The sequence below is a fragment of the Pinus tabuliformis genome, chromosome 6, assembly GCF_031772625.1.
Source record: "Pinus tabuliformis cultivar Carrire ecotype Pingquan chromosome 6, CPIR1, whole genome shotgun sequence".
NCBI lineage: Eukaryota > Viridiplantae > Streptophyta > Pinopsida > Pinales > Pinaceae > Pinus > Pinus tabuliformis.
The window spans coordinates 2019810065-2019836018 of record NC_142292.1 but is presented as its reverse complement, the minus strand read 5'-3'; the positions used below and the strand labels follow the sequence as shown (position 1 = coordinate 2019836018).

The 25954-nt window shown below is 38.6% G+C and overlaps 1 protein-coding gene across 1 annotated transcript; it reads left to right on the top strand.

The window, feature by feature from the left end:
• Positions 1-377: 377 nt before the first annotated feature.
• Positions 378-25706, top strand: LOC149267359 (transmembrane emp24 domain-containing protein p24delta3-like). Its single transcript, XM_089432321.1, has 4 exons — positions 378-735; positions 11283-11492; positions 24932-25008; positions 25229-25706. Exons 1-4 carry the CDS (start codon positions 526-528, stop codon positions 25371-25373), a joined length of 642 nt encoding a protein of 213 aa, XP_089288447.1. The 5' UTR covers positions 378-525; the 3' UTR covers positions 25374-25706.
• The last annotated feature ends 248 nt before the right edge of the window (positions 25707-25954 follow it).

Sequence of the window (25954 nt, the reverse complement as noted above, 5' to 3'; positions counted from 1 at the left end):
TATTCTTTTCGATATGCCAAAAAACCATAATCATGTTATAGTCACACGAAACTTCCTCGCAACATTCTTGTTTGACTTAGGCAAAATTCACTCATTCACTTTTCTAATTATTTATTTTGGTGGGGAGGGGGGGTAAAATCACGTTTAATTTATTATTTTAAATTATTAAATTAAAAACTAAATTAGTTTAATCTAATGATACAATTTTGATAAAATCACGTTTAATTTATTATTTTAAATTAAAGACTAAAACTATTAAACTACAGAGGAGAATTTAATCACAAACCATCTCAACGAAACACCCCGAAGGGGGTCTGACCGGTTCTTTTAACATAAGTACTATGGCTTTGTCCCCTTAAAATTGCGGTATGTATATGACGTCACAGCCACATATATAAACCCACAATGAGGCCTCTGCACATATTTTTGACACACAAGTGTTTCGATCACTTGTTCGAACTTCGCACTGCTTACCATCTCTGTATTGTAATAGAGCACATAGATTGATTTCAGAGGTTTTCTGAAATGGCTCAGAGAGGATGGGTGATGATATTACATTTGACGCTGATGTGTTCGTGGGCAGTTTCATGTGTGCGCGGCATCCGATTCGATGTGGCCGCAAGTGCCAAGTGCATCTCTGAGGAAATCCAGACCAACGTCCTCGTGCTTGGTGATTTCTCGGTTGTGAACCACGATAATGATCATGGACATCAGCCTCACAATGTCTCTGTTAAGGTCAGATACAGTCTTTCCTTTTTCATAGATCGTTTTATTTGCCCTAAAACTCCATTTTTGTTTCAAATGCTTTGCAGCAAAAGAAGATCGGTTAAGGGTCATTAATTCTGGTTGCTAGAAGACAGAATCTAAACCTGCGATTACATATTAGTGTATAGGATACTTTTGGAGTCTATAATATTAATACGTTTTATTGGGGAAAAAGGAATGAAAATTGATTAAAGTGTTAGAAATTACCCCAGTGTAGCCCAATCCTCGAAAGATATGGAAGAATTCTCAAGAATATTTTGGATCCAATTCGTAAACTGCCATACTTGCCTATATAAGTTTTTTTTTTTTAATTCTTTATCAGCCTTTATCAACTTGATCTACTCTTCTTCATCGTGATTCACAAATTAGGAATGCAACTTGACGATAATTTGGGTCAACCTATTTGTTTTTCCTTCTTTAAAACTCAAACAAAGGGTTGTTTAATATTACAAGAGTATACATTTAGAATGAAACCTCTCATATGCCCACAGGTTCTACACGCCTTTCCAAAACCGATCGTTGACTAGTGACATTTTTCATAAACTTTATGACAAAGTGTGAAACCAAAATTGAGTGTCGGTGACACTGGGCCTAGACTGGTCTGAAACTCAACAAAGTACTACAAACCAAAAAAATAAGCCAGATGATTGTTCCATTGATAGAGAGGGGGCTAAACTCAAAGTGGATACTAACCTTTCTTCTGTTGATTGGTTTCTTCTATAATGGAATCTGTGTTGATGAAGATCACTCTCTCATCTCTCTTCTTTGCCCCCTGGAGTGCTAGAGGTTGACTTAAAAGAGCTATCACAACAATTGGGAGGGCTGCCTGCCCTCTTCCAGACGTTCGATCTGAACTTCAAGCTCTTCAAGTTTACTATTCCACGCTCTGCAGAATTTATTAACTTCCTTTTTGGTCCTCCAGTTTCCCAACTCGGTCAGTTGAAGTTGGCCAATTCAGCTTCAATTTCGTCTTTTAGAAGTTTGGCACGCCCTACAATCTCTTCCAAGTTCCAACTGTACCCGAGTCTCTCTATGCCCCTGGTGCTGCTGATCCGTGATCTTCCTATCCGTCCATTCCTTTTTTGGAGCATGGATTGGAAGCTCTGGTTCCTTCTAGTTACCATTTCAAAGTTTTAAACCGTCACCTACTGCTTGCTTGATTATATATTAGTGTTTTCTGATTGGTATGTGGCAGATGTGTTGGACTAATAGTTTGTTTGCAGCTTGCCCATTGAAAATCTATTCCGTAGCTTTTTCATTCCGTTTTCATTGCTCCTGAGTTTTGTCAGAATCTATTTAACACATATAGTATGACTTCTGATAATTAAATTAATTTTAGCAGACCAGAAAACTGTAGGTAAAGTAGTTTTCAAATTCTAAGTCGATGACATTAAAACAATTGATATTTAGGGCCCGAATACTGCACGTGCTTCCTTTATACCTCTTAAGTGCCAAGCATTAACCACAAATACAACAAACAAGGAAGTTATTTTTGAAAAGTTTTTCACTTAATGTACCAGCTTCAGATCTATCGAATGGTTTAAGATGCATATTTCCATTTCAACTTTACCACTTCCCCCTCAACTTCTTGTCTATTATCATACCTATCATTTCATCCTCAAGTAAAGACCTACCCTGGCTACTGATTGACCCTTTTAAATAGGAACGATAATATACTGATAAATTTAAAATCTCAACAACTTGTAACTGGTTCTGGGCTGTTTTTATCGAAAAACAAACCAAAGACCAAGCAGGTGTCTGGAAAAAGTCAATACAGCGTCAAAATAACTTGTGTTAAAAAAAGAACAAATTCATTAAATAATTACAACAGGACTGCTCCAGTATTAACAGTCGTAAATAATAATGTTTCCGGAAGAGATTAATGAGCCATCAAGGTAGTCATCTTCTATGAGCATATGTCCCTCGAGAGTAAGACTTGCTTTTGATAGGGCATTGTCCTCAACATTCAGTTCCGAATAGACATGGGCGAACGTAATATTCTTAAACGAGCCTACAACCTCCTTGAAGTACAGAGTCAAAGAGTGGAGACCAATATTGTTTGAATACCTCCTACAATAGCAGCCTTTAATAAATGCAACAATGCCATGACTTTGCCAATATTATTGACAGCTTGACCCGAATTTGCCCTTGCTTTGTAGTAATGAGAGTTTGTCAGGTCTTGACAAGCTCCATCGAAAAAGCTCCAGAGAGTAGGTCTGTCTATCACCAAGGAATCAGTGTTCCTCAGTTAAGGGATGGAGCTCTTAAAATTAGGGATCATTGTGATAATCTGAGCCAAGATTTGAAAGGTTGATGTTTGTTGCCCTTGAAAAATGGAAGAGTTCCGAGTAATCCAGATGCCCCCACAGCACCAAGTAAGGAACCACTCTGAAAAGCCTTTAGTGCTCTTCTGGTAAACCATACCTTTAAATTCTCTGTCAAGTTTCCTTTCTTCCAAAGCCTGTGTAGATTAAGCTGGGCTTCAATTTTTTTTTTCTCTCTTCTTAATCTGCCGTATAGAATATAGTCTTACTAATAATTATAGTAGTTTCTAAGTTCCTATAGGCTTCTAATTAGTGAACAGTTTGTACTAAACTCAGAAGATTTTGTGCGTTTCTTTATTATAGTCCTAATTTCAGTGCTGGCCTTTGCTAAATCAGATCTATCAAGGTCCCTAAATAGCATGGTTTGGCTTTATATATCTGAAACATATTTTGGTATATGACATTTGGCACTAGAGCCATTTTTTGGGCAAGCGGAAAGGATGGTTGGTTATTTATTAGCATAGTAATTTCTGGAGGAGTGGACCTTATGAGGAGACCATACTTGGGGGCGGGGGGAGGCGGCTTAGCAGTTGCTAACTCACTTATACAAATGAGTTATTGAACATTTCACCGATGCTCTCCAAGAATTACTTGAAACCTGTATGAAAAAAGGGAGATGTTCTTTCTATGCTCTAATTATGCCCACCCACTTGTTAGAATGTAAATACCAGGTGGAACCTAGGATATCAAACGCGCCTAACTTATAGAATGGTTATATAGAGTGTTAGCCTTAGACCAAAAATTCCAGGAGACTTTGTTGTTAAAACTTAAAAGTAAGGCGTGGGAAAGGAAAGGATCATGGGTCAAGAGAATCAATATTTCAAGATTTAAAGGTGAATGTAAGTGTTAAGAACAATCAAATGTTGGTTGTACGAAATTGAAATTTGAATTTGTAAGATAGCGTGAAACCAAATTTACCTGAAGAATTCTATTATTTTTATTGAAACTCTGAAACGTGATGATTGAAAAATGATGATAATAAACCAAGCACACAGATAGAAGGTGATCAACATACAACATAGAAAAGAATAAGAGAATTGTTAATTTTAGATAACAATGGTATGTTCTATGCTTAAGAGCAATTTTAGTTCAATTTTCTTATTAGCCCAATATCAATATCCAGATTAGCAATCACATCAACATGATAGTAAAATGCATATAGAACATAAACAATAATAGTAGAAGACATGCCAAGACAAGAGGACACAAGATATGGCACCAGCTAGGGACAAACCCCAATGTGGGGAAACCCTTGATCAATTCTTCTTATAATTCTTCAAAAGTTCAGCAGAGAGAGAGAATACAATATACAATTTTCACTTGCCCAATCAAAGTGAAATCTGACCAGTCAAACAGCAATAACAGAAAGCCCTAACCAGAAAGTCAACTCTGGTCAACAGGGCAGATTTTGACCTCCAAAACAGCTCAGTCAAACTCAGTCAACTCAGCCTTCAACAGCTAGTCAAATCAGACAAAAACAGTATGAAAAAGTCCAGTCAAATCTGGCCAACAAAAGTCAACACTGCAGCAAACCCTTTTGCAGTCAATTCTGGTCAAACAGCCTTGGTTTCTATGACCAGAAATGCGGCCTACCCAAACAGAGATCCTCCACAAAATTATAGTCAAAACAGGTCAACGCAAGTCAAAACAGCCTCTTGCAATTTCAGTCAACGCTGGTCAACGACTGGAACTGAAAAGTACAGTCCTTCGCACGTGTGGAGAGCTGCCTCTGAAATTCATACCCAATCAATGAAGGAGAGAGAAGAATGAGTGTGAGATGAGATGCCAAAATGAGGAGGCTCCTTTTATTTATATGCAATGTTGTGGGCTTGAGGGTGCAAATTAGATCGCTGGCCGACCTTGACAATTTGTCCATAATCAACATAAATTCATAATTCCATTTGTACATGTCAGAATGGGATGATCTTTAGATCAATCCTACACCTCTCAGTGAGAGGAATCCAATAAAAATATCAGTTGCCTCATACAAGTTGTCCAAGGTGAAGTTTGGCCCTAGTTGCCAAATTTAACACTCCCTCTCAATTAGGGAGAACTTCACCTGCCAAATTGTCTGACAATTTGTACCATCCCTGTCTATGCTCTGCTAAACCATGAAGAAAGAAGAAATGATCGAGAATGTATCATACCATTCTCCACTGACCCGAAGTTAGCCTCCAATAATAGAGAGTGTGTCATACCACTCTTAATTGACCTGAAGTTAGTTTCCATTGATCCCAGATCAATATCAACATCCTAGCATAGGGAGTACGGTAGTACACGATGCATCCATTGGTAGTACTATGGTCCCTATCCTCATTTCCCTACTCATTGGCCAGATGAGAGGTACTTCCCATGAGTCTCGGACTGCATGGCTAGGATGTGCTGGCAGGAGAAGGTGAACCACTCATCCTGCTTATATGCCATAGGAGAAGGCGAACCACTCAACCTATGCATATGTCACCATAGGGTATCATAGGGGAAGGCGAACCACTCACCCTGTACATCGCGCACCATTAGGGGAAGGTGAACCACTCACCCTATGGTCGCTCATCGCTCCAAGAAGTACCCCAATCCCCTCGAAGCTCCCAGAGCTCAACCTCCATCTCATACGGGACTCTCATAAGAGGGTCTCTCCATGACTCCAAGTCGTTCATGGAAGGTTAAGAATTTGACCTTCCCCAGGGCCTTTGTAAGAATATTGACGACCTGATCATTAGTCCTAATATCAATATGCTTGGAGCGGTCATGAAACACAAGATTCTTAGAAAGACGAATCCCACTTTGGTTGTCGCAGAAGATCACGGTGGCATCCAACACATGTTCAAATAGCTCACTAAAGAGCTTCCTCAACCAAACAACTTCACAGGAGGGCATACTAGCAACAATGTATTCAGCCTCAGTGGTGCTCAAGGCAACCGACTTTTTCTTCTTGCTCATCCATGATATCAAAGCATAACCTAGAGAGAAGCAACATCCAGATGTGCTTTTACAATCCACCACATTGCCAACTTAGTTTGCATTAGTGTAACCATGGAGTCACACATTCCCAATAGTGTATCTCAGACCATAAATGATTGTGCCAGAGATATCTCAGGAGATTCTTGGCAACAATCCAATGTATGTGATTTGGCTTGACTATCAACTGACTCAATGTATTCACTGCAAAACATATGTTCGGACGGGAGTTCACTAAGAGCATTAGGCCCCCCATGAGTTGATGATACTCAAAAGGATTTCCCAAATCAGGCCCAGCAACACATCCACATAACTTCTTGAAGTTAAGTTCCATCAGAGTAGTCATGGACTTGTAGTCCACCATCCCAAATCTTTCAAGTAGCTTCACAATATATTTCCCTTGTGAAAGGAAAATCTCACCTAGCTTTGGCAGACCTCCAATCCTAGGAAATAATGCATCAATCCTAGGTCCTTCATTTCAAATTCGGAACCCAACTCCCTCTTACATTGATGAATAAGAGGGTTTGCACTTGTCAGAAAGCGATCGTCCACATAGAGTACCAAGATGAGAGGTTTATCATTTTGAACCTTAAAGTAAAGGTTCGGATCAACTTCACTTCTTGTAAATTCCAACTTCATTAGATAGCTATCAATCCTCTCATACCAAGCCTGGGGTGCTTGCTTCAACCCATAGAGGGATTTCTTCAACTTGCATACATGTGTTTGACGATCTAGAACTTTGAACCCCTCAGGTTGTTCTACATTGACTTCCTCTTTAAGTGAACCATGCAAGAAGGTAGCCTTTACATCCATTTGGTGTAGATTCCATCCTTGTGAGGCAACAAGGGCTATAATCGAACGGATGGTGGTGTAGCGGGCAATTGGTGCAAATATCTCATCATAATCTACACCTTCTTTTTGAGAGAAGCCTCGAGCAACAAATCTGGACTTGAACTTTTTAGCACTTCCATCAACTCCATGCTTGATCTTGTAGAGCCATTTCGAGGTGACAACGGATTTGTCCTTGGGTTTAGGGACCACATCCCAAACATCATTCTTCATAATCGAGTCATACTCATTGGTCATTGCATCCTTCCAAACTTGGTGCTTTGCAGCTTCTTCGAATGTGCAAGGCTCAGATTGAATAATGGTGCTCGTGCTCATTGCAGTTAAGTACCTTTGGTACCTATTCGACGACTTGCTTTCATGAAATGTCCCCCTAGGTGCAACATGTCTCTCGACATCTTCGAGAGTCTCCTTAAGCCATGAGGGTCTCTTTTTTGAGGAGGAGGGCTCATGAGGGTGTGGATCGATGGGATCCATTGGTCCTTCAGCATCAGGCATTAGCTCATCCTGCAGTTCTCCTTGCTTTCTTGAATCTGCTTCTTTGTCCTTCCTTGGAAGAGGAAGGTTACTAATCTTCCTAAGGGCAACATCCTCATCGAAGGTGACATCATGACTTATCTCCACTTCTCTTTGGCTAGACACATAGATTCTATATGCCTTAGAAGTTTCACTATAGCCCACAAATGTTCCTTTTTTCCAAAAAGCATCCAATTTGCTTCTCTTTTCTTTCGGCACATGAAAATATACGGGACTACCAAAAATTCTAAAGTGAGAAACATCAAGTTTCTTACCAGTGAAAATTTCTTTGGGAGTTTTGGAGTCCAACGCTTGATGAGGGCATCTATTTTGAACATACACGACGGTGTTTGTAGCTTTGGCCCATAGGAACTTTGGAAGGCCTTAATCATGAAGTATGGCACGAGTGGCTTCTACGATAGAACGATTCTTCTTTTCGGCAACACCATTTTGCTTAGGAGTATATGCGGTAGTAGTCTCCCACTTAATGGCAACTTCTCTACAATAATTATTGAACACATTTGATTCATATTTGGTTCCATTATCAGTCCTCAATATTTTGATCTTCTTCCTGGTTTGATTTTCGACCAAAGCTTTGAAAGAACAGAACCATGAGAATACTTTGTCCTTCTTCTTCAAGAAATATATCCAAGTCTTGCGAGAGAAATCATTCATAAAGATAGCATAATATAAATATCCTCCCATTGAGTTCACGGACATCATACCAGATAGATTAGAATGAACCAATTGCAATACGTCAGTAGTCTTGCTATCACTTGAGGGGAATGGTCCCCTTGTCTACATTCCTTCGACACACCCCTAACAAACACCTTCATGTTCTAATTTAAATTCGGGCATACCTGTCACCATCTTCCTCACATCGGGTAGAGCCTTATAGTGTAGATGAGCAAACCCGCGTTGCCATAATTCGGATTGAAGTGATGTGTCTCAAGTCATAGCTCCCAATGGACTTCCTCCAACTTTATATAGGCTATCAACCTTGAAGCCAAGTGTAAATGCATCTTTGAAATTTTTATTCCACACACGTACCTTTCCATCGATGAATGCCACCTTGAATCCTTTGTCCTCCATCACCAAGATAGATACCAGGTTTTTCTTTAGATCAGGTACATATAGTACTTCTTATAGATGAATGGTGTTACCTTGATTCAATTGAAGAGTAACATTCCCAACTCCCTTCACGGGATAGGTGGCATTGTTTCTAAGGATAATTTCCAAATTTGTATCATTTTCAATTAGATTTGAAAGAGTTTCCTTATACCCAGTGAAGTGCCTTGAGGCACCACTATCAATCAACCAATTTTCCAAAGTGTTCGGAGGAGATGCAGTGGAGAGGGTAGATATACTATAAATTTCTTTTTGCTTGTTATCAACAACATTAGATTCATCATAGCTGGTGTTTCTTGATCTCTTGGGAGGGCGACCATTTCCTTGATGAGGAGCGGGAGCATTCCATTTTCCTCGGTTGTTGAATCTGTCATTCTTTTGATTCTTGTTTCCCTTGAAATTGTTGTTGTGATTGCCATCCTGATGAGGTGTATCCCTTCTATTAGGACACTCCCTAGCATAGTGGCCAAACTTGTTGCAAATGAAGCATCTTCCCTTCATTCCATTTTTGAAACTCGACATGCCTTGACATTGCTCGTTTGAACCTACATTGTTCTTCTTTTTAGCATGAGCAAAGAATGCAGTAGGTTCATTTCTATTTGAAGGCATATTTAGTTCTATCATCCTTGTTTCTTCTTGAGAACATCTAGTCAACGATTCTTCAAAACCTGGAATCTTGTCGTTGTTAAGAATAGTGTTGTTGAACACGTGCCATTCGCGAGGGAGTCCTCCAAGGGCAATGAGAGTAAGCTCTCTATCAACAATAGCTTCTCCAATCGAAAGAAGATCATTTTTGATCTTAGTAATCCTCATGAAGTAGGATTGAATATCTTCATTTCTTCCCTTCTTTATATCCTTCAGCTTGTTCTTGAGGAAAAGAATTTGGTTTGTATTGCTAGATTTGAACATGTCAACCAATCTGTCATATATCTCCTTTGATGTGTTCGAATCGGAGATGGAAGCCACTAAATTCTTATGAATAGAATCCTTGATGATCTTCTTGGCTTTGACTTCACCCTTCATGTACTTTGTCTTAGCAGCAACCAGTGCATTTGAAGGAGGTTTCAAAATCTTTCCCTGCACATAATCCATAACATCTTGCTCTTCTAAAGTCAAATTAAGAGACATCTTCCATGCATGATAATCAGAGTTATCATGAAGCTTATCATCAAACTTGAAGTAGGATGTGGAGGCCATTGAATCTTGTCCTTGATCAGTGATTGCTCTCTCACTCTTGCTTTGGTTTTGTCTTCACCTCAGTTCTGATACCATGATAATTTTAGATAACAATGGTATGTTCTATATGCTTAAGAGCTATTTTATTTCAATTTTCTTATTAGCCCAATATCAATATCTAGATTGGCAATCACATCAACATGATAGTAAAATGTAGATAGAACATAAACAATAACAATAGAATACAGGCCAAGACAAGATGACACAAGATATGGCATCGGCTAGGGACAAACCCCAATGTGGGGAAACCCTTGATCAATTCTTCTTATTATTCTTCAAAAGTTCAGCAGAGAAAGAGAATACAATATACAATTTTCTCTTGCCCAATCAAAGTCAAATCTGACCAATCAAACAGCAGTAACAGAAAGCCCTAACCAGAAAGTCAATGCTGGTCAACAGGGCAGATTTTGACCTCTAAAACAGCTCGGTCAAACTCGGTAACTCAGCCTTCAACAGCTAGTGAAATCAGCCCAAAAACAGTTTGAAAAAGTCCAGTCAAATCTGGTCAACAAAAGTCAACGCTGCAGCAAAACCTTCTGCAGTCAACGCTGGTCAAACAGCCCTGGTTTATGTGCCCAGAAATGTGGCCTACCCAAACAGAGACCCTCCACACAAAACTACAGTCAAAACAGTTCAACGCAATGCAAGTCAAAACAGCCTCTTGCAATTTTGGTCAACGCTGGTCAATGGCTGGAACAGAAAGTACAGTCCTTCACACTTGTGGAGAGCTGCCTCTGAAATTCATACCCAATCAATGAAGGAGAAAGAAGAAGGGGTGTGAGATGAGATGCTAAAATAAGGAGGCTATTTGTATTTATAATTTTATATGCAACGTTGTGGGCTCGAGGGTGCAAATTAGATGGCTGGCCGACCTTGACAATTTCTCCATAATCAAAATAAATTCATAATTCCATTTGTACATGTTAGAATGGGATGATTTTTAGATCAAACCTACACCTCTCAGAGAGAGGAATCCAATAAAAATATCAGCTGCCTCATATGAGCTGTCCAAGGTGAAGTTTGGCCCTTGTTGCCAAATTTAACAAAAAAAAATGCATAATAAATAAAAGAGAACATTGTGTACAAATTGCAACCTGTGTAACTTTGTGTGGCTTAATATGGATAAAACACCATTATGATGGTGACTTGCTCTGGCTCTTCTGTCTCTTAGTTTGAGAAAATGGATAATAAATGAAAGAGAGCATTGTGTATGAATTGCAACCTGTGTAACTTTGTGTGGCTTAATATGGATAAAACACCATTATGATGGTGACTTGCTGTTGCTCATGTCTCTTAGTTAGAAGATAACTAAATATTAATAACGATGATATTTAGAGTCTTCATGATATACATCAGGATCAAATAGATTTGATAAGGTTCTGTCTATCATTACCGTCTTTCTTAACTTATATGTAGGATGAATTGTAAAGTTTGAGAACCTAATGGTAGTCTACCTCCTTCCTTATACATTCCCTTATTTTGACTGAATTATTTCCATTTTGATTTGTGCAGGTGACATCGCCTTATGGAAATTTGTTATACTCCACAGAAGATGTTTCATCGGGTCAATTTACATTCACAACACATGAATCTGGCATCTATGTAGCATGTTTATGGATTCCAAATGCTTCTCATGGAGCAGTTACCACTGTTGATCTTGACTGGAAGGTTGGAATTGCAGCTAAAGACTGGGCAACAATTGCAAGGAAGGAGAAAATTGAAGTCAGTGAGATTTCTGCCTTGTTTTTGCACTGTATAAGATCATTTTTCTAGATTGTGTTCATAGTGCTGTCCACCTGAATTTGTGAGTTTGGAGTAACAATGCAATAGTGTTAAGCAAGAGATAATCTTGTGTTTGTACGTGCTTAAATAAATAAGAAAAAATAAAGGAACAACTGCAAACATCATCCACAGTATGCAGGAATTCTGGTGAAGCTCTTATTAAATTCATAGTCTATACAATATGCAGTTACAATCAACAGAGATGGAGGTGATCTGTAATATAATATAAGAATGCTTTTGTTCATGATGATAACTCTCAACCAATAAAGGGGCTTGTTGTCATTCAATCTCTCCACATAGGAAAGTCCTAACCTTATTTAGGGAGAGCCTAAGAGTACTATCAAGCAAATCACCTGCTCCACTCTTTAGGCTAAGTAAATCCTAGCCAAGGGGGGGGGAATCTCTATATCAACCTATGCTCATTCGCTTGAGTGTAGGGTAAAAGGAAATTAACTCAGGTAGATGTTGCTCAATGAAACCCACTGATCTGTAAACTGCTGTGAATATTCCACTGGATAGTTTGTCACAACAGATCTGATAATATTATATTTGAAATCTGAAATTCCACACTATTACAATTTTCTTAGATTTCTAGATTTGTAGATTTTACTGTAAATAGTGCATGCATGCAAATAAAACTTATGCAGAGAATATAAAATGGCAAGATAAAAGTTCAAACACATTAGACCCAAGGTTTGCTCTGGGAAACCCTTTCGGGAGAAAAACCCAACTAGAAGGTGAGGCTGCTCCACGCTCTCTCGGTCTGGAAATATGGCTGCAAGTACAAAGAAGTATGGCCTATGGCCCGTGCGTTGCTACATTGCACAAATCTTCTCTGTGTGCTCTACCTCCTATCCCTCTTGGCTATTTTTGCTCAGCTATAGAACAAATGCACTCGAAAGAATATATTGCTTCTTCCTCCTAGTGACCCAGTTACAACACAACTCGATAACCTACTAGTGGTTAAGTTTGATTACCTCAGATCTTAACCAGAGTTACAATATAGGCTCTTCTAGAGTCTTTTACATCATAATCACGTGGCTAGCCCTTTTTCTATGAATAATGGTGGCCGATGCGGCTTTCTCCTGAATTATGGGTGTGAAAACATGAAGGTCAACTTCTGAGTGACATAACTTTTGCATACAACCTTTGATTGATGCGCTTCTTATGCTGTTGGAAAGGTTTCTGTGTGTAGAATAACATGGAATGGTGCGGCGCTAAAGCGGCAAAGTTTTACCCCCCCCCAAAAAAGGTCGTTAGATGCCTCAAGATGTTTTCGGAAGGTTTCAGACCTTGTTTTGCCAAATCGAGTCCTGCCAGTAAAAACAGTCCCGTGAGGTGATTCCTCTACATTCTCCACTCTGAATGCATCGAGATGGATGAAAAACAATATAATGATCCAATCCGGATCACCAACTCACTTTAAGTGTGAAGTTCCCAAATGTTTCAAAGATAAGAAAACTTAGTGTCAAGATTCACAAGCTTCTCAACATTGATAGTCCAAGGTGCCCAAATTGGATGTGTTGAAGTAGAAAAGTGAGCAAATTGCGAGGTTGTTCAAGACCAAATATTCTCAATTTTCTTTATCCTTGTGACTTTGTGAAATGTGACTATGAGATCCCAACTATTAGTGTAATCGTTGGTGCTTCAAAAATGAAAGTCAGTGCTTGGAACTGTTACAGCAGTGCCAAATATGAACATTGACCGTGATCTGTTATAAAATAATTAGAAATGTGGATTTGTCACAAAGATATCATGAAAGTTTGAAACACTAACCAAATGGATTCCCAAGGTGGAGATTGCTGTTAAAGTTAAAGTGACCATTCACCATGACTTAGGAAGCATGTGAAAGGATGATGTGCTTTGATGTGCAAATGCTGGTGCTGTTAAAGCATGGATCACCAACCATTCAGATTTGGAGTTATTTACACTCTTAGTATTATGAACATTAGACGTCTGTGAACCATGAATAAGGATTCCATGACTGTAAATGGAAACAGCAGATGAGATTACCACACTCAGTCCCTGTGTATCGGTGGTGCCAGGCTTTCAGCAGCAGGAAAGTATGTATTTGTGTTTCAGATTTGAATGAAATATTGTGCAATATTTTGGTTATCTTTAGGACAACAGCTTTATGTGCAAATTATGTGCCATTAAAATATCAGTAGGAGCAAAACACAAGAACCCAAATATCCTTAAATTTACCCAAACTTCAATTTAATTTACCAGCCAGAAGTTGCTGTACTTAAATGTGTGAACAGAGTACAACATTGCACCAGCAAGTTACGTTTCCACAGGAATTCATATGAAAGTGTATTCAAGGAATGAATTACTTATGTGATATCACCATTCAAATTAATTTTCAAAGATGAGAAGTAAAAAAATACCTATGCCTTGAAAAAATGCACAGGAATTTAACCAGACCCTACTGAAATTTGGCATAAAAATGTGACGATTTGCTTTAACAGGATGGTTGTTTCATTACAGCCAATGATTCCTCTTATGTGTGAGTTAGGAGCATGATTGAGTCAATTTTGCAATTAAACCATGGACTACCTCAGATTTAATCCAATGCTATCAGAACTAGATTAGCCATTGAATTGGTAGACACCCCCCCCGGGGGCCTGGAACCAGTTAAAATAGGACCGGAACCAGTAAAATAAACAGATCAAAAAACCAGTTGACCAAGTACAAATAGAATATTCAAAATTTAAAGAAAAACATATATATTCACGTGCATCCATATGAATCCAAACCATTTATACACAAATAAGCAAAAGTTCTCATTATATAACATGTTAAGGTGCATGTAACCAAAATAACATAAAGTGCAATCCATCTTTAAACCAAAAATGCATTAACAAACAAACTCCAGATGGCCTCTAGCATCCAAAAAAAATATGCTACGACAAATACCTACATCTCATCAAAATCATTGCCTATGTTGGGTTCTTCATTAACAATATCATCCTCTAAGCATTAAAATAAGTTATAAAAACATTGCATGTCAAGTCAAGATTTTGTTTGAATGATGTGTACTTTTTTAGTAGGGTCATGATAGAGGGGCTTGAAAACCAATGCGACTAACATCAAGGTACATAGAGAGCTTGGTGCTCTTGATTAAATATTAGTTCGATACTCTCATACATGACAATCCAATGGAAGTATTGCAACCCCCCAATCGTGAAATCTTGGAAAACTGTTAAGTCTACTAGATTTTCAGTGAGATCTAAAATTCTACTTTCTCCATATGAAATCCAATGAGGTGAGAACGACTCTCCAACATCTTAAGTCAATTCATGGTAATGTTAAAAATTTAATTATGTGACATTCTCCTTTGTCTTTCATTTTCATCCATTATAAAGAAAATGAAAGATATAGGGGAATGTCACTTTTACTTTAGCATTAGTAGGGAAATATGGTCAAATATTAGTCTTTCCTTGTCATAAATTAGTCATTTTTTGAAAAACAATTTGCGTTCAAAGGGTCCTTGGCACCATAGTACAAACAGGCCGGTTCAGTACTGAACTGGTTGATTAAGTGAAAAAAGGGCAGTTCTTTATTGAACCAACTGGTTTCATACAAGAACTGGTTGGTTTGGTATCAAATCAGGCAAAAACAATCTGGTTCACCAGTCCAAACCAGTTTTGCCCTCCAACTGGTTGGACCTGTTGGTTCTCACCGATTCTGTTCTGTTATAATAACATTGATTTAATCACGAAACATACACAAATGAAAATTTACCACAGATCTAACAATGTGTTCAGATTTTACTTAGATGGCGTGTTAATCCATTGAGTGAGAGTTAGTGCCAAAATCATACACATTTTTAGAGAAGAGATGAGAAAAATCACCTAGATACATGTCGATCTTCAATAAAGGTTAGCCTAAAGAACTTGAGTGGAGCGATCTAGTATAAAGAGTAACTTTGTTTTGAAACCCTACAACACTAAAAAAAATATTTGAAACATGTGAAAATAATTAATGGGTGGTTAGAGAAAAAAGAGAGGAATGACCCTTACAATTGGGTTATGGTGCTGAAAAATGTAACTAGTGTCGGTCTTCATAATGTAATAAAATATAATTTCTATCATTGATATATTTATTATCATTACTTTATTTTTAGTCAAAGCTTGTTCTTCATGCTTATAGGGTCAATTGAGTCGAAGAGTCAAAAAGAAAATGTATTTGAGTCAAGTCCCATTTGGACTTTTTGTAAAGAAAAGAAACATATTTTTCTTATGAAGCCAAAGTCAGCTTGGGCCTGCAAGAGCCACCTCTTCGACCCCCCTGGACAACTATATATAAGAGGCAGTTCAACTCATTTGAGAACTCATTCATTCACACACAAAAAGTACATCTAAAGCATGTGAAGGAGGACAAGAAAATAGAAGTCAAAGGAGAGAGAATTGAAGTCAAAGAAGAGATCATTTTTGCTTTGACAAATTTCAGAATTGAAGGATGAATTTTTCAGTGCTATTGCAGACCCGAAATTTCAGGGCCAAAATTACGGGAGTTGACCAAATTTGGAACAATTTGATTATCATTGACTTTGACATTGGAGGTGACTTGGAGGAGGGTTTGTCTTGGCATTTTGGTGGTAGTTTTGGTCTTGGTCTCGGTCTCGGTTTTGAACTTGGATATCTCATATTGATCTGATTTTATAAGAGAAGGATTATTGTTGGGTTTTCCCCCTTGTGGGATTTTGCCCTGGCTTGGATCCTAATTTATGGTGACTCGTCTCTTTGTGATCCTTTTGTTGTGAACATTTGTATAATTGCTTGATGAAGGGAACATAATAAGTAATAAAAGGCAAATAACATTCACAAGTAATTATCATGAAGATAAATCAACCCTAATCTACTATACATCTGGTTTTTCAACATATGGAGTGTTGAACTTGCTTAGTAATGTCTCCTTCACCTAATATGCTTAAGTCCCATATTCCTAGAACTATTGGAGGGAGCATCAAACTAAAATAATGGAACTTCACACTTCAAAGGGGGGTTAGTTAAAATAAGAAAAGAAACATTCATCTCTAATACTATCAAATATAATCCAAATCTACGAAAGAAACAAGGTAGAAACCAAAATCATATCAAATATAATCCAAATCTACAAAAGAAACAAGGTAGAAACCAAAATCATACTTTGCTTGCTTTGAAACTCTCTTAGTAACAACCTTCTTTCTCTTTGAATGACAACTCTATTCTCTTCTCATCAAATGCCAAAATTTTATACAAAAATAAGCAAGACATACTCACAATACGTAAGAACCAACAAGCCAAAAATGGGGAGTGCCCTTCTTTTATATAAAGAGGGGCCTCCTAAACCATCAATATTGTACCATGTGTTGAGAAATCTAAAGGGTTGCAACTAAGATGATTTCTTTTCAACTTGATAATTGCTTGTGATGTATTTTTTGTTTTCTTGATTATTAGCTTCTTCTTTTATTATTATGTTGTTCTTATCATCAAACAACTACCAAAATGAGAAAATCAACAATGCACAAGAACACAAGATGTAGGTTGCAAGCTAGGGCCAAAACCTCTCCACTTGAGAGGAAAACCTGCATATCTCTTGTTGATTTCTGGTAGCATCAGATGTGCTCTAAGCCTCAAAATTTGCAGGAAGGCTAGGACACATGTATTCCAGAATACTCATAAATCGTTTTGGGAAGTTCCACCCGGAGATAAATTTATTAAAATAATTAATTATTTTTAATGGTTGTCTAAGTCGAAACTTAGGAAATTAAAATAATTAAAGGGTATTAATTAACTAGGGGGATGAAAATTCAAGAAAAAGACGAGGATCAAGTCAAAATGATTGGAGCCATTGATTATAATCAACTCTGGGCTGTTGATTACTCAACGAGAAGATTAAAAGGGCTTCGATGGGCATTTGGAACATACACTAGGTAGATACTCAATTGCCCAAGTAGATCGATTTTCTCACTGATTGAAGTTCGACAAAAGGAAATCGAGTCGAAGGGTGAGTTGTAGGAGAGAGGGAGAGGGTATCAACAATAGTTGAGAGTGCAGGAAGAGGCAGAGCAGAAGAAGGATGTAGATCACCCACGCAGAGGCAGTGACGTAGGGGCAACGCAGTCATTGCGTAGAGGGTGATGTAGTGTGGCTAGCGTGAGGGCAGCGGGTCCTCTCAGGTGTCAGATTCACTGTGGAGTGGAGAAATTTGTTTGTAAAATTTCTCTTAGTGATTCTTCTATTCTGCTATTTGTAGAATGTCCACGAGATTTTGCCGAAGAATAATAAAAGAAACCCTCATTTGCTGCACTGATTTTCCCACATTGGGTTTTTTCGGGGACAATTGGCCAAAAACAACTGTGTTATTGTGTTATTGTTGTGTTAGTGTTTTCCTTACATTTATTTTCAGCAGTAATTAATTTTTGAAGACTGTAGTGTATGTATTTCGATATTTGTCGTAGACAACTGTGAATAATTTGTTTTAGTAAATTAACAAATAGAAGAAATATATCAGTTGTTGCAGTAGAATTTGGAATTTCCAGATTTTCACATCTCTCTTCTTATAAATTCTTCAAATGATGAATTCTAAGACCTCTAGACCAAGATCAATACCCCCTTCCAAGACCAAGTCAGACCTTCTTGATGATGTGCTTCCTCTGTCCAAGTTAAACCTAGTAAAATCTCTTCTAGCTGCACAACTTTGACCCCCAGCTACAGAGTTTTGGCCTCCACTGCAGGTCTGAAATTTTTGGCCCCTGCAATAGTTATTACTTCCACATGTTTGAGAAATTTCTAGGCTTTCAAGTCTTCTTTTGACCTTCGCTTGGGTTCCTCTTTCTAGGGCTTGTAGGTAATCCAATTGTAGGTTTTAACCCCGTACATAAATTATCTGCATACGAATTCTAAAACATAGAAAATAAACAATGCTAGAACATAACACATAAAACACACATACACAGAGATTTTCCTTGGATCCCAAAACCGGGACTACCAGCTTGATTTTTCATTATGTTCGTTTCAATGTTACAATACATATTTATATATGCCGAAGCATACAATACCATGGACCGAAAACCATTACGTCCAAAACCATGTGTGAAAAACATGCACAAAACTATAGGTAGGTCCGCCCAACCTAATATAGGGTCCAAAACCAAAATTTTCCGGGGCGTTCCCTCAGATCCCATAGAGTGGGGTTACTTGCACCCCTCAAACCCCCTTGTGACTCCCCCCGTTATGCAATCGACGCAACGAAGGGGGGGCTACGCCCCCCCCTCTAACCCGCCAGTTAACTACGTGGGCTAGTCGTGGAAAGAATATAACACAATCCAACATTCTCCCACTTGTTGTTTTCTTTCCACAAGGGGCCACAAGAGAGCTTAGTCATTTATCCAACTTTGCAACACTTATTGTTTCTCTACACCAAGAGAACTTCTCGGAGCTCATAGATTTTGTCAATGCATCTGCAGTATTTCTCAAAGTGTTCACCTTTTACCGGCAACACCTTTTAGTCTTCTATCATATCCGTCACAAAGCGATACTGAACATCAATGTGTTGTGTCTTTGAATGATATGCAGGGTTTTTTGCCAAGAAAATTGCACTTTGAATGTCACAGTCTATCGTTATAGCTCCCTGTACTAACCCCATACTTGAACACAATCTCTGCAACCAAACTGCTTCCTTGCTTGCATGAGTGGCTGCCATGTATTTTGCCTCTGTAGTTGGTAGTGCCATTACAGATTGTTTCTTACTCATGCAACTGACTGCACTTCCAAATAGGTTAAACACATAACCACTTGTAGATCTTCTGTGATATAGATCTCTAGCGTAGTCTACATCAACAAAGCCACGGATATCCAACACTCTATCCAATCTTGGTCTTCCTTGGTAGCACAAACCATAATCACTAGTGCCACACAAATACCTGAAAACCCGCTTCACTGTTGTCCAATGCTCCTTTCCTGGTTTTGACATAAACTTGCTCGATACTCCCACTGCATGTGCAATGTTTGGTCTAGTATAGACCATTGCATATATCAAGCTACCGATTGCACTTGCATATGGAACACGAGACATGTCTTCTTCCTCTTCTTGTGTCTTGGGACACTGTTCAACAGATAACTTTACACCTACATGAATAGGAACCTTCACCGATTTACTATCTTGCATATTAAATCTCTGCAATATTGTCTTGACATACTTCCTCTAGTTTAACCAGAGCTTTCTCTTTGCCTAATCTCTTTTAATTTCCATGCCCAAAATATAGTTTGCAGCACCAAGATCTTTCACGTCGAATTTGGAGGACAATTGGGTCTTCAAATCCTGGATAATTTCTTTGTCATTTCCAACCAGCAACATATCATCCGCATACAAGACCAGATAAATAACACGGTCACCAATTCATTTAAAATACATACAGTGATCTGCTTTGCTTTTGGTGAAGCCAAGTCCCTATATAAATGTATCAAATTTCTGCTATCACATCCTTGATGACTGTTTTAATCCATATAGAGACTTCGTTAACTTGCATACCAGTGCTTTCTTACCATTCACCGCAAAGCCTTTAGGTTGCTTCATGTAGATTTCCACTTCCAGATCTCCATGAAGAAATGCTGTCTTCACATCCATTTGTTCTACCTCAAAATCAAAAGCAGCAACAACAGATAAAAGTAATATAATAGAAGTTACCTTGGCAAATAGGAGAAAAAAATATCACCAAAATCAATTCCTGGCACCTGGGAATAACCTTTTGCTACCAGCCGAGCTTTGTATTTTTCCACCTTTCATTCCGCATTTGTCTTCTTCTTGAACACCCATTTGTTGCCAATGGGTTTCCTTCCAGCCGATAACTCCACCAGATCCCCAAGCCTCATCTTTGTGCAAAGATGCCATTTCATCATTTTTGGCCTCTTTCCATAGTTTTCCATCCTCTGAATCTATTGTTTCCTTCACAGTTCTAGGACCATCATCAATAATAGATAAAGCAAAATTTGAACAGAAAGCAGATGGACTATACCTTTCTGACTGCCTTCTTTCTCGAACTGATCTTCTCACACCCAGAGTTTGTGGCCCTTCATATTCTGATTCCTCCTCTGTTGTAGACTTTGATTCTTCCTCCTTTAGCTCAAATTCTATCTTCTCAGGTTCTTTTGGTTGGACTTCATGTTTAATAACATCTTTCACCTCCCTGAACACCACATCTCGGCTGTACACAACCTTCCTTGTTACTGGGTTCCAAGGAAGGTTGCATAAAGATGCACTTTTCAGATTTACTATCCAACTTGGTTTTTTTCTCCTTTAGAACATGTACATATGCATCACATCCAAATACCCTTAGATGTGAAAGAGAGGGTTTCTTACCAGTCCATACCTCTTGTGGAGTCTTATCCTCCAACGCTGATGAAGGTGATCTGTTGACCAGGTAACATGCTGTCTCCACTGCCTCTGCTTAGAGTGCCTGTCCTAACTCGGCACCACTGAGCATGCTTCTTGCCCTTTCCATCAACGTTTTGTTCATTCTTTCTGCAACTCCATTTTGCTCAGGTGTGAATGGAGTAGTCTTCTGTTGTGCTATACCACACTTACATAATTCTTCAAATTTCTTGTTGCAAAACTCTCCATCGTTATCTCTCCTCAACACCTTTATCTTCTTCTCTGTCTAGTTTTCCACCATAGCCTTAAATTCTTTAAACCTGTCAAAGACTTCAGATTTCTTCTTAAGGAAATATATCCATGTATTCCTTGAGAAGTCATTTATAAATGATACATAGTACACAGACTTACCCAGTGATGGAAGCTTCACAGGTCCAAACACATCACTGTGCACAAGTTCTAATATATGTTTCGCCCTCTTACCACCAGAGGGAAAACTCGCCCGATTCTGTTTCCCATATACATAATTTTCATAGAAATCAAAATGCAGAGAACTATTACTCATACCTTCTACCATACCTTTACCATGGAGTATTCAAAGGCCCTTCTCTCCAATATGTCCAAGCCTTTGATGCCACAACATGGTTTTCTCTCGAGAGACCACTAGATTTTCTGCTCCACTTTTAGGAACCACAAAATTGTTGCACCCATCAATAACAGTGATACCTTGCAGCTTGTACAGAGTTACAATCTGAACTCCCTGCATCAATACTAGTGCTTCCTGAACCATCTTGCAAGTGTCCTTCTCGAACACTGTTTTTACACCTGCATCATTCAGCTTACTTACAGAAATCAGATTGCTAGCTAATGCAGGAATATGTAGAACACTCGGAAGTGTTCTAACCCTTCCACCTTGCAACTTCAACTTTACTTTTCCGCGACCAATGATTTTAGCCTTCTTGTCATGCCCCAAGAAGACATCACCACCATCATATTTCTCATACTCGCAGAACCACTCTCTATGGGGAGTGAAGTGAAAGGATGCACCTGAGTCAATCAACCATGCCTCATGATCTATATGTGTACTTGAAGAAGCCAAGTACACATCCCCACCTTTATCTAAGGTGGTTTTCGCCTATGCAGAAGGAGCATCATTAGATCCCTTTATTTTATCAGGAGCTTTAGATTTACAGTGCCTTTTGTAGTGCCTTTCCTTTTCGCATTTTCAGCACACCACCTTTATAGGTTTTCTTGGAGATTTAGATCTCCCACTCGATGACTTATTTTTGTTTCTGTTCTGGAATCGTCCTTGTACAGACAAGGCATCACCATTCTAGCTCTCCATATTTTTTTGTCTCATCTCCTCTGTCAGCAAGGATGAGACTATTTCATCAAACTGCAAGGTAGTTGTATTGCTACCTATTGCAATAACCAGACTATCCCACGAATTTGGTAGAGAACACAACAAATTGATGCACTTATCTTCATCTGAAATTTTAATATCAACAGATAATAATTGACTTACCACAATATTAAATGCATTCAGATGCTTTGTCACCGAGTCTCCATCTTTTATCTTCAGGTTATATAGCTTTTTCCGCAGGAACAGTTTATTTACCAGAGATTTAGATTGGCACAAAGTCCCTAACTTGTTCCATAAAGCCTTAGTCGTAACTTCCCCTGATACATTCAGCGATACTGAATCTGAGACACACAATTGTATTGTGCTCTTCGCCCTCCGATCTAACTTCTTCCATTCTTCATCGGACACTCCTGTTGGTTTAGTACCTAGATCTGCCGTGAACGCCTGATCTTTATCTACCAACAGATCCTCCATCTTGAGTTTCCACAACTCAAAACTCTAACCATTAAATTTCTCGATCTCTATCTTCCAACTGCTCGCAATGGATCCTGCAGATCTTCCACTGAACGGGGTCTATCACAGGCCTGAACGAAACCCTTCAACAATAAAGGCATCCCGTTGAAGCCAAAACAACTCCGATACCAAATGTAGGTTTTAACCCTGTATAGAAATTACCTGCATACGAATTCTAAAACACAGAAAGTAAACAATGTGAGAGCATAACACCTAAAACACATATACACAGAGATATTCCCTGGATTCCAAAACCGAGACTACCAGCTTGATTTTTCATTATGTTCCTTTTAATGTTACAATATATATTTATACATGCCGAAGAAAACCATTGCGTCCAAAACCATGGATCGAAAACCATCGCGTCCAAAACCATGTGTGAAAAACATGCACAAAACCATAGGTAGGTCCGCCCAACCTAATATAGGGTCCAATACCAAAATTTTCCGGGGTGCTGCACCAGACCACATAGAGTGGGGTTACCTGCACCCCTCAAACCCCCTGTGACTCCCCCCTCTACACAATCGACGCAACGAAGGAGGGGCTTCGCCCCCCCTCTAACTCCCCGGTTAACTACGTGGGCTAGTCGTGGAAAGAATATAACACAACCCAACACCAATAGACCCCTTCCACCTTCTTTCTGCAATTTCCTCAACTTTGACCTTGCAACATCAAAACCCTAGCCTTCCTTCTTTGCATGTGTGTGAGAGAGAGAGAGAAATAACCCAAACGTTCGTCCTTCGTCCTTCTTCACTAGCTTTCTTTTGCTTCTCCTTCACTTAGATGATGAGAAGATGAGTGAGTGACCATAGGAGGTCGATTTCCCTCCTATATATAGAGGCTTCCAAGGAGGACTACATGCCCTAATGAGGCCAACTTCTTAGTTGCCAGGCCAACATGGTCTTGGAGGGTATTTTGACATTTTTAAATACAAAAATAATTCTTTTTACAAGTTACAATGTGCCTGATGGGATCTTTTTCATATGGCAATGACTCATTTGACTTTTTGACCCTAGGACAAATCCTAGAAGCACTTAATGGATGCTTGACCTCTAAATAAAAGCCCTTGAGCATGAAACCCATGCTACAAAAATAACAATAATAAATTTTCTTTCTTTTTACAATATACAAGAATTAAGAGTACATTTCATATTTATGAAGACCGAACCTAGTTACACATTTCAACACCATGTGTTAGATGAAATGTCCTCAAAAGGAATATTCTCCTCAACATGAGAGAACTAACTCCCACACCCATGGACATGCATGAAGGCCAAATAGCATTCCCCCTCTACAATGAGTAAATAACTAATTTATTTTACACGTGTGGGTCAAAGAGGTCCAATAACTAGTGCACCCCCCTCTTTTTGAGGTAACAAACCTTGTCTTCACATGTATGAGAACTAACTCCCACACTTGTGGATATGCATGAAGGCCAAACGGCATTCCTCCTCTACAATGAGCAAATAACTAATTTATTTCACTTATGTGAGGGTCAAAGAGGTCCAATAACTAGTGCGCCCCCCTCTTTTTGAGGTAACAAACCTTGTCTTCACATGTATGAGGGTCAAAATGGGTCGAAAGGATGAGCGCCCCACTAACTAACACCTCAATCATGTAACAAACCATCTCACATTTGGAAAAAAGCAACGTAGGACTCTTGGTTGTGCTACAGGTCACTAGGCGATGCGGTAAAGAGCATGATTAGTTCATCCCCCTTATCATGTAGTGGGTTGTAGTGGGTACCGAGACAGCTATGAAAGTCATAATTCATTACATTGAATTGAATTGATAACAAACTCGTATAATAATATTCAACATGCATGAAGCTAGCTGGAAAGACTAAATCACGTGCATTTTGATAAGAGATGTATATTTTAGCCTTTCAAGTTAGTTTTCTTGCATGACACTGGTTGGTCTTGTTATTTCATTGCTCACTCAGTTCATCCAGTTGCCTTTAGGTAGCAAAACCTTATTGTATAGGTAAACATTTTCATTGTGGCATTTATATTAAAAATGTTTTTGTACAAAGTTATTTTTTTCCATTATAGAAAAGCAATCTTGACTGTTATTAATTTGATTTGTGATGTCCCTGTAAACGGTAGAAAGTGCAATTATGTAAATTTTTTGATTGTCACAACTGCAGGGCGTTGAGCTTGAGTTGAGAAAACTCGAAGGAGCAGTCGAAGCTATTCATGAGAATTTAGTGTACTTGAGAAGCAGGTAATTCTAAAATTTCAAAAACCAGTTGAATTATTGGAAATGGAAAAACACTTCAGATTCTTTTGAGCCTAGACAACCAAGATTAAAACATTGATAAAAAAATGACAGAAAACTTGAGAAATGGAGCTCATGTTTTCGTCAGCCGTTCCTTATTTCTGTTTCTGAATGCCTAAAAAGAATTTCTAAACATCACATGGGTGCTTTTTATTTTCAAATCCAGGGAGGCAGAGATGCGAGAGGTGAGCGAGGTAACCAATGGCAGAGTGGCATGGTTCAGCATCATGTCCCTTACTGTTTGCTTAGTAGTGTCGGCGGGGCAACTATGGCACTTAAAGCGATACTTTGAAAAGAAGAAACTAATCTAAGCAGTTATGACACGTCTTTAACTTAACTGAGTTTGAGGGTACTGGACTGGGATGGATTTCTGAAGATTTAGAGAATGAGATTTTTTTCTCTTTGGGTAATTATCATCCCCAACGTTGTTCACTATAGATTTCTGTTTTGCTAATTATAATTTCTAGTTGGGGCAAAGTGACTTATCTATCAAAATTTCTGTACTGTATTATTATTATTATATACTACATGATCTTTGCCTGAATTGGCTTCAATTGTAGGGTGCATCTTCTGAACTCTATTTTCTCTAAAGTAAACATGCTTTTTTGAAATAATGCGCCAAACATGCAAGGATGATTCTAACCTCTGTTTTTTTGTTTCTATAAGTCTTGTAGCAGCTCTCGCTATTTCATAACAAAGAATCTCCTTTGGCACTCGATACAAAATAATAACTGTTTATCTACAAAAGTCTCATTCAGTATTTTGCATTAATTGGAATACTAGGAATGGCATGAACCATTGACCATTCACCCTGGTTTGAGGGCCAGAATCAAAGGATGATTTACTGTACATAGTATTGGTTATTATCTTTTCCCTCGTGAACGTTATGTTT